This window comes from Haplochromis burtoni, unplaced genomic scaffold (genome assembly GCF_018398535.1).
Source record: "Haplochromis burtoni strain Fernald_Lab_line unplaced genomic scaffold, NCSU_Asbu1 Contig_20, whole genome shotgun sequence".
NCBI classification, from domain to species: Eukaryota; Metazoa; Chordata; class Actinopteri; order Cichliformes; family Cichlidae; genus Haplochromis; species Haplochromis burtoni.
In genome coordinates this window covers 1,162,482-1,172,870 of record NW_024582381.1, presented here as the reverse complement: position 1 = coordinate 1,172,870, position 10,389 = coordinate 1,162,482, and the positions used below count along the sequence as shown (strand labels likewise).

The 10,389-nt window shown below is 39.1% G+C and overlaps 1 protein-coding gene across 3 annotated transcripts in view; it reads left to right on the top strand.

Moving 5' to 3' along the window:
• Positions 1-10,389, top strand: part of LOC102301290 (inactive dipeptidyl peptidase 10) — a 253,736-nt gene that overhangs the window by 131,236 nt on the left and 112,111 nt on the right. For all 3 annotated transcript variants that reach the window (XM_005919373.3, XM_014332724.2, XM_005919374.3), the window contains one exon: positions 7,317-7,431. In XM_005919373.3, the coding sequence (XP_005919435.1) occupies positions 7,317-7,431 (115 nt within the window). The remainder of the gene's footprint in view (positions 1-7,316; positions 7,432-10,389) is intronic.

The window sequence follows — 10,389 nt, the reverse complement described above, 5'->3', positions numbered from 1 at the left end:
TAGCTTGCCATTGCCAGTGTGTGAATGAATGGGTGAATGACTGAATGTAGTGTGAAGCGCTTTGAGTAAAGCGCTATACAAATGCAGGCCATTTACCATTTGTAATCAGGTTTCACTGCTGACTGATTCTTCACGTGCAGTTTTTTCCCGTTGGTAGCTTTCTCCACTCTTACTTAAGGCGTGGCCTTAGCCCAAACTGCCTGGAGAGGTTACCAAGATGTCTGCTGAGTGCCAAGAACTGCTTCCACAAGGATCTTATCATAAAAAGTGTCACTGTAACAATGTTAACAGCACAAAACCAAATGCAGACTCACTGCTGCTTCTCTGTTGTGCTCTCCTGCTTCTGTCATAACAATCCACTGTTATTTATACAGTAAGTTAAGGCTCCTCATGCAATTACAAAGACAGGTGATGTGATTATAGAAAATCCTCTGTTAGTGCACAGCTAAGGCAGGACTGCAGAGGGAGAGGTGTTAGGGTGGTGTGCGATCATCTGCTTTGGTGCTTTAACGCACACACGGCCTTGAAAACAGTGTGGAATAAAATCAGTGCAGTACAGAGATTGTGATGAGGCACTCCACTGATGTTGCACACGGAGACCAATTTACTAATCATGGGAGGCAACACTCACAGAGCTTTGTGAAGCGAGAGAAAATAATTCTGATGGTGTCAGCATCTTTTCTTTTTTCATATTTTTGTGCAGTGCTATCCACACTAAGGAATAAAAGTCAACATAATCTCAGAGCAGATGCTATGTCCCCTATAAGAGAAGCTGCAGGAAAACACAACTAGAAGATAACCCAGTGCTGAGTTACTTTTTATCAGTCTGCACTCACCCTGAACGCTGCAGTGTTTCCAGCAGTTGGACCCCTCAGGTCCTGCTGGAATTCATGCATGGAATAACATCATCAGCAGCGTTATCTCAGCTATGCCTCCAATGCTTCCCTAACATCCCATGTGACAGATTATTTTTCGTGGTCTACTCGACCTGATGAATAATTGACTGTATTGATTGAGTGTGATGGTGTTTGTTCCAAAGAGAGGCAGCTAGAATTACAGTCGAGTCAGTTTAATTAAAAGAGGATTCAGATCATTGTTCTTGTTTAATAAATAAATAAATAACAAGTCGAGGAAGTCAAATAAAAGGTATGAATTTATGCGTGTGCAGGCATGCGGGCATGTGGGGTGTGTTTTTGTTCTGTGAGAACAGATTCGAACATCCATTCATGAATTTTGCCGTCCCATTGTATGAGTTGTGAGATATATATTTTACACGCACAGTATAAGTAATCATAACTACTACACAGATCACTTCAGCAGTTCTCATGCAAATTTTCAATTTGTACATCGTTATGTATTGAATAAATATCACCTGCTGCTAATCTAATAAACCAACTTATTTTCATAACTGTTGAAGATTTGCTCAAAATTCTATAAAGAATTGGATTCTTCGTGGAAGCTGAACTGCAGATGACAAAGCTGAAAGACAAAGTTAAAGCCTTCTCACTAAACCCACTGTACACATTTTACCGCTTGGGCTGAGCTGTCCCTCTGATGTATTCATGTCTAATCTCATCCACGTCACTTCCAATAGAAATCTTCATCTTCAGCTCTACTGCCTGTCTTTTTTGTCAGTGCCACCATCTCCAAAACATACAACATAGCAGGTCTCACTACTATCTTATCATTTTTTCTTCCACTCTTCCTCTATCCTTCTGTCACAAATCACCCTTGACAGTCATCTCCACCCACTCCACCCTGCTTGCACCTTCTTTTTCACCTCTCTTATAGATTGTCTGTTGCTTTGGATGGTTGAGTCCAGGTACAGTGAAATCATCGACCTTCACTTTTTCTACTCCGTGCAGCTTCACTGTTCGCTCTATTATTCACACACATCTATTCTGCCTCACTTCTACTAACGTTCAATCCTCTTCTTTCCAGAGTACACCTTCATAGCTGCCTTCACTTTTTCTTTACTAATCCACTGCACTTCATGAATCACCAACTTTCCTCAGTCTGTCCTTCTTTCTCTCCCCTTTCCTTCATTTATCAGCTCCTCAAAGTTTTTCTTAGTATATATCTATCTAATCACTCTAACCTGCTGCACATCCTTTCCAGCTCAAACTCTCTGCCTAGCCAATCGATACAAGTCCTTTTCTTCTCTAGTGTTCAGTTTCACATACAGCTCACTGCCACCTCTTTCTTTGTTGTATGCCTGGCCTCTCAGTACTCCTGTCTGCTTTCGGTCATCTCCATGACTATCCCACTTTTTCTTTGCTGACTTCACTCACTGAATACTTTCCTGCACTTCATCATCCCACCTCCAAGTCTCATTGTCTTCTTTCCTCTCTCCAGAGAATACACTGAATACCTTCTTGGCAATTTTTCCAATCACTTCAGCTGTACTCTCATGTTCATCTGGTAACGCGTCCCCGCCACCCTGTCTCAGCTCCTCTGAACTCTGTGCAACATTTTTCACTCCTCAACTTCCACCATTTCATCGCTGCTTCTGTCTTCACTCGCTCACTCCACTTGATGTTCAGTCATCCTACAGACTACGATCCAATGCTGCCTAGCTACATTCTCCCCTGACACCAACTTGCAGTCTATTTCTTTCAGACTGAACCTTCTGCAAAAGATGTAGTCCACCTGTGTACACCCTCCTCACTGTGTTCCTCCCTCTTTCTGAAATATGTGTTAACCACAAGCATTTCCATCCTTTTCACAAAATCCACTACCATGCATCCTGCTGAATTTCTCTCTAACACCATGCCTACCTATCACCTCCTCATCACTTCTGTTTCCTTCACTTACATGTCCACTGAAATCTGCTCATACCACCACTCTCTCCCTAGAGAGGAGACTCTTCGCCCAGCTTATCTGGAATTCCTCTTTTTTCATCGAACTGACATGGAACATATATAGGGCCTACGGATGACAACATTTAACACCACCCCTTCAATTTCCAGCTTTGAACCCACGATCTTGTCTGACACCCTCTTCACCTCCACAACACTGTTCATATATTCTTCCTTTATTTCTCTTCCTAAACCACATCCACACCATAGTATAACAGCTTGAACACACCTCCGTTGCTCCTGGCCTTGTTTCATTTCCACCTGGTCTCCTGCACACACAGTATGTCTAACTTCATTCTCTCCATCATATCAGTCAGCTGTCTCCTTTTAACAATCGTAGCTCTACATTTAAAGCCAATATTCCCACCTCCACACTCCTGACATTAATTCGCTCTCGCAGCCTCCAAACACGCCTCCCCCTCTCCCCTTCTTTTGTCTTCGGCGAACCACCGGCACCCTGTCGGTCAGCAGCACTGGAGGTGGTTGTTGTTAACCCGGGCCCCAACTGATCTGTTATGGAAATCTCATTCTTGGTGTTTGATTCGGCAAAGATTTTATCTGGGCTTGTGACCGACAATAGAAATATACTGGCTTGTGCTTCCCCCCATGGCTGGCTTATATAATTTGTATTCATTAATAGATTTGCCTATTTTATCCACTTTAGCTCAACTGTATCTTCCCACAATCAACAGGAGAGCCTCAGTGTAACTGCTGGTTATGATCAATAACACAGAGATCAAAACATCCCAACAGAGAGAGATTCGTGTGATGTGAACTGTTGCCTGCTGATACCTACATCATTTTCCTGAATGTTCCTCACATGATCCTTTCTGATTTGTTATAGTGTAAAAGATGCTGACATTCTGTCCTTATAATGGTTTAATAGCTCTAAAACAATAGGGTAGTTAATTCTTGTTAATTGATAAATGATTTAATATAATAATTGTGTTTATTGATTAGAAACTGAGATTATTCTCAACCATCTTATTTTATCTTAAGACTTTAACATGTGTGCAAAAACAATTGCCATTGTACCTGCAAAAATCAAAGACGTTAGCACACAGAGAAGCCAGCAATGACAGGCACTGTAAAGACTGAGCGGAAGACAGGACTTCTTATACAACGAGGGCTAAATAGGGAAACAGGTGAAAGCAACCACACATACACACATATAATGAAGGAACTAAAACAAACAGACATGAGCTAAAAAAACAAAACAGGATGCAGAACTGAAGCTCATTACTAGAAAAAAACAAAAAGTAAAATCAAAATTCAGAGAGGTCATTATAAATAAATAAAATAAAATATAAAACATTTGTAATAATAACAAATTTTTAAAAGGAGCCCAAAATCAAATATATTCACAAAGAATTCAAAGCAACAATCATGACTTTGCCTCCTATGTCCAATTCCATTTCTGTTATTTCCAGTTCCAAGTAAATGAGCAAAACCTATAGTAAAATATCAGAATAATTTAGATAGAGAACACAGTGAGAGCTCAGCATCTTACTTTGACTCAGTAGCTAACACTTTTCATGCTTTTGTTACTTTTACAATATGCAATGATACAATCGCTGTGAATATGAGACTCTATTTAAGGCTCACAGCAGGCATCTTGGAAATCACACTCTAAATATGGAAAATCATGTGGCCCGTACCATAACTGCCTGACACAAATCCTGGTATGATGTAAATATGCGAAAGACTGTTAGAGGAGAAAAGGAGATACTTTCTTGGGTCTTTGTCCTTGTCCCTTTACTTTCAGAAAAAAAAAAGAAAAAAGAGGGCTTTCTTCTTAATACAGCCCAGCCTTTCAGGAGGCTATTTATAAGCCCGCGTGTCCCTCTGTTGCACAGATACACACTTTTTATGTGAAATAAATGAACACGTTCTGAAAACGAACGATGTCCTGGCAGAAAGTCAAAGATGAAAAAAAAATAGGCAGGAGACGAGAAGAATATGCCTCGAGGTAAACTAGTTAGAGTAATGTCACTGGAGTATATGAAATACCTCATTTTACCTTTAATTAGGTTGTCACTCAGGTAGTACCCTCTAAAGTATTGCTGTATACTTGACAAATGTATTTATTTGTACAATCACCAAAAGAAGCATAAACTTGGATACCTATGAATTAATTTCTTTTTTATCACTTGACAGACATCTGAATATCACTAAGATAGAAAAAGCCACTTTCAGAGCTTTTTCTATCCTAGATCTTCCCCAACAACCAGATTAGAATCACCAATTAACCTGACATGAGTCTCTTTGGACTGTGGGTTACAGCTGAGTTTTATTCTAGCCATGTTAAAAATATTCACATTTTCCAAAACTAGAAACCCTTACTTTCCCAAAGAAGTCCCATACAGTCCCTATAAAAAGGTGACAAATTGAATCTAACCCTGAGTGCCTTCATAAGTTCCTAGCTACTTTAAACTCTAAATTTATATTTTTTTATTATGTTTTTGTTCTGTGCTAAACACAGACTTTCTCCTGATATTGTATTTTAAAAAATACAAGTAACGATACAAATTTGGGAACGTGGACACACCTTTTGGCTCTCAAAGGTACTTTGAAGTGCAGTAATCATCCCCCAGGTGTATACGTTGCAATGATTTTTGTGTTGTGTTGGATGTGGGACAAATGTGGCATATAAAGAAAGATGAAACTTAAAAAACCATTTATGTTTTATCATGTTTAATACGAGAGAGCAAAAATGCAATTTGTGGTGTTGTGTAATTATTAAAGCCATAAAATAATGACTGCACTGGTTATTGGTTGGATTTTAATAAAACAGAGAAGAGAGGCCCCAGCCTGCCCTCCAATCAGCAGAGATTTATTGAGAAATGTATTATTTCTGATGAGGGTGTAATGACTGTGATAAAGCCCAGTTGCTGTCTTATTCCCCCTGGTAGGCTAAACATTTATCGGGCCCTTCCACTGTTTCCACAGTAATGGTAATGGAGAGACTCAGCAGGTCCGAATTCTCTTAGTGGTTCTATCATCGCTTGTAATGAAGTTAATAAATTGAAAATGATGATCCAAGAGTAGCTAAATAGGAAATTGGGGGAGAAAATGAGATAGGGAAAACGTTCAAAAGAGAGGGTGAAAGAATCTCACGCACTGTGGCACAAGGGCAATTTGGAGTTACTGTCAGTCTTCAAGGACATGTCAGCCTTTTGTGGTACTAATGAAATGAGCAACAGCCCAAGTCCTCATATTAGATGAGTCTTATGAGTCCAGAGGGGGCTGTGAATAATGTAACAGCACATGTATGTAATGGTTACAGTGAACTGCTTCAGTGTTTAGGAAGTCCGTGTTCACTTGATACTCAGCGTAGGAAAAATTAAGTGTAAATCTGCCAAAATTCGACTAGATTTGGGTTGTTGTTGAAAACTCTGTGGTACCTTGTGTTCTACGAATAAAAACCTGGAGGTGCTTCAGTCATAATTGACTCATCAGTCAATATATGAGAGTCATGACTCAGATTAAGTGAGTTACAGCACTTTTAACCATGTCATGTCAAGTGCTTAGAAAATGAATTTCAGACTAAATCTGAGACAGTTGCAGCTTCTCTCTCTCTTTTTTTTTTTTTTGGAGCAAAATTTGGCTCAGATTGGCAGTCATTTTAGACCACTTTCCCTCCAGCCAATCAGAGTGCAGTGGTGAGTTGGTGAGCAGTAATCGCTGCATTTCAGCTGCAGGGTTTTGTGGGTAATTGAGGCCAGGAGGATCTGCGGAAGGAAGAAATTTATAGGAGGGGGCTTAATTCACGTTATCAGAGGCAGCAGATGTGGTGGAAGACCCAGTTTAAGACTTTCTAACACCAGGATTCAGAGATGGAGTTGCAGGCAAAAGCTTCACAAACTCTCCTGGATAGCTATTTCTCTGTAGATAATATCACACAGAAACGCACAAACACACACACCCACACTCTACAATCAGTCAGATTTCTGAAACCAAGCCCTGCTGTTTTCAGTATCTGTAAAAGATGGAGCAACATTTCTGTCTGATTCAGAAAAAATGACCCCTGACACTTGCAGAATTTATTTTTCATAGATCAGAAGCTGAAACTCAAAGGTAAGGTTGGCCAAATGGTAATTAAACCATGCAAATACTCTTCAGCTTTTCACCATATCAGAGTTTCATTTTTCAGTTTTACAGTGTGGCTCATTTAAAGCCCTCCATTGCAAATCCTCCACTGTGTAGGGGATTGGATTGGAAGCACAACGCCCCAATGTGACCTATGTTAATAGGTACTGTAAGTGAAACCAGAGTGCACAGAGTGTACAATATGTGATGATCAGGAAGGACTTTTTTAAATTAAAAATAAAGCTATTTGTGTCATATTTGCTGTCTGGTGTTATTCTTCTTATTGGTATCTTCACTTTCAGTCATTCAGTCATCGCCTTCGATATCTCCCCTCTGACCTCCACCTTTTTTCTGTGTGTCTCTCTGCAGGACCTGGGTGGAGTGAGTCCTCCTCAGAGGAACTGGAAGGGGATTGCTATCGCTCTGCTGGTCATACTGGTGGTCTGTTCCCTCATCACTATGTCTGTCATCCTCCTCACACCAGGTAACACTCAGACTTGATTGTGATGAACTGATGTTTTAGGGGGAGTTTTGTTTTTCTGCATCTACTTGCACTGACAAAATGTCTTCAGCACAGTCTACAATTTAATCATAACCGCATAATTTATGCTTATTAAGATTTAATCAACTGAGTAAAAATTATACAGCCATTTCCGACTCTCGTATTGTAATACCCATCTCACATGTTTACCTAACCTTCACAGTAAACGTTATTTATGTATCACTTTTGTTCATTGTTTTACATTGTTTACTGTTAGCTTCTGCTGCTGTTCCTAAGAGGCAAAAAAAAAATCAATTAATGCAGATTTAAGGTGTCGAAATCTGTTTAAAATTCTTTCGTTTGATTTAAAAGGCAGTGGATGAATAGTTCACCTTTTCTGGTGGTCGTTTCCTTAATATCTATCTGTAGGCCAACTTAAAGCCACATAAGTAAATATTTTCATGTATAAAATGGCTAAGATGAAACTGAAATATGAACTCATTGTTTTTGCCTTATGGCCCCCACAGGGTTGTACTACGAAGCAAGTTCGACATAGCTGGCCAGAGATAATAGGTATCACACTGGTGGTTATCAGCTTGATCTATTAATCGAGGGTTTCTGCTTCAGGCTGTTTGTACGCTCCCATAAGATGGGTCATTTGATGCACCATTTGACTCTTCTACTGCACAAAGTAATCTGATTGAGTCCGTCTGACTTCAGTCAAAGGGATCAGGTCACGGAGAGAAAAAAAATATGCATAGTAAATTGTATCTAAATTTACAAATTACTATGTACAGTACATTTCACCACTTAACACACTTCCAAAACTGCTGTTATTCTAACATGAAAGCTGCACATGAAAGCTACATTCCTTACATGATGACCAGGGAGTGCATTTAGACCTAACCCTGTCCCATAATGAAGTGCATGAGGGGATCCATTCAGTTTATGGCCAAATAAAAGTGAAATTATTATTTTTCACTTACTAACTCAAATTTCTTTTCTGTGTAATAAATGGGGAAAATACAACCAGCAAATGAACCTGACAAGATATTTATGCTTTATCTGTACCACCAATGTAAAATGTAAAACCTGCCATAGAATTTGCACTGCTGTGACTACCTGGCTTCATTTGGTGGTATAAGTAACATATTCTTGAATAGCCTTGTGTAACATATTCCCTCTGTACTGGTCCAAAAACATATAGTCATCAGAAAAATGAGTCATAGCAAATCAAAACTCTGAACACTACCAGCTACTGTCCAGATCCAGAGAGGTGTACGATGGGGCATGGGAAATGGCTTACTGAGCTGTTTCCACCCTAAACTCTGTATAGTGGCACTCTTTTTACCTGGCTAAATAACCATGGTAACTTATGCTGAACACATAAGCTAGTCAGGAGCAGGTTATGTTCTGATTTTCAGTTTTAACATTTTTATTTTTCATTTTAAATGATTCTTTTATTTACAGCATTTTTGAGGTACACTACAGATTCTCTGGTGGGTTTTTTATATGTTTTATGTGCAACATATTAAGCCATACCGCCTTAAAACCACTGAATGAAGCACAAACTGTCATAACAATGTGCATGTACTAATTTAGTGATGAAAATTCCCAAATGTTGTTGTACTTCTAATTTGTTGGTGAGGTACTAAAACACAGAACACAGAGCAAGAATACCTGATCAATTAATAAATTCATTTTCACTTTGATCTGCCACAAACTAAAGTAATTTCCAAGTGTCCTTTGTTATTATTAGTAGTATTATTATATTTAATGGTTAGGTGAACAATAAATTAATTAATTCGAACTAAAATGTTAATTTTACCATCCTGGGCAATAAATCTATACAGATAATTAACAATTTTCTTTATAGATTTTTAATCATTATTTATCATCCTCAGCAACTGAAAATGCCTCTGACTGGAGAAGGTGAGAGGCATTATCAGTGTGTGAGCCACACAGCATGCATGAAATGACCCTTTTTGCAGTATGCGAGCGTGCATGGAGACTGAAGCAAAACCTGGATTAACACAGAAAGCTGATAACCACTGTTGTGATACCTTTGCCAACTTTGTGACAGTGAAAACTTTGGTTTAAGCCTGAATGTATATTACTTTTCCATCAATTAAGCTTCATAGAACACCACTACACGTTTGAGGTGTGTAAAAACACCCCTCTGCTCACTATCTGAATGGAAACGCAAATGGACACTGCTTGACACTGGACATTGTGTGTTTGTGTGTGGCGGGAGTGTCCTTGCTTAGACTGCTGTTACCCAACCCAAAACCTAGAAAAGACATAGAAAACAAATGGATGACGAATGCTTAATGGAAAAAACTGAGGCAGCGTAAAACATATTCTTTTTGTGTCATCCATATTCTCTAGCGAGTATTTTACAAACTGTTTTGGGATCTCTAATTTCTAGCGGTACTACAAAACAGGTAACAATTTCACATAATTGTTGAACCTAAATAGCTTATCAAGCTCTTCTCCCATTTTCACACACTGTACACTGTATATGTGCTTCAAAAATATCATTTTCTCAGATGTAAAATCATCACAATCCGCTGGCCATGCAGCCACTCTCTCCCCAGTGTATTCCACGGTTGGTTAGACTTTCATTGCCTCCATAAACAAACATGCTGTGTGGAGTTATCAAGGGAAGCCAATATGGCTGACATTCAAAATGACTTGGCCCTCTTATTCTGCTCACAATCAGCAGCTGTTCTATTCAGGAGAAGCTTACAATTGGCATGGTCTCTTTCTGCTAAAGGCTTAACATTTCATAATTAAAAATGAAACATTTCCAGGGTCAGCGCTGGAACAGCTTAAAGATTTTCTAGCCCAGTGATGATCATGTTAATGAACGAATGAAATGCCATTGTGACAATGTGTATCTTTTTCACACACATGGATTTCTTTGTGTGTTCATGTGTAAATACCAGTATGTACATCTGG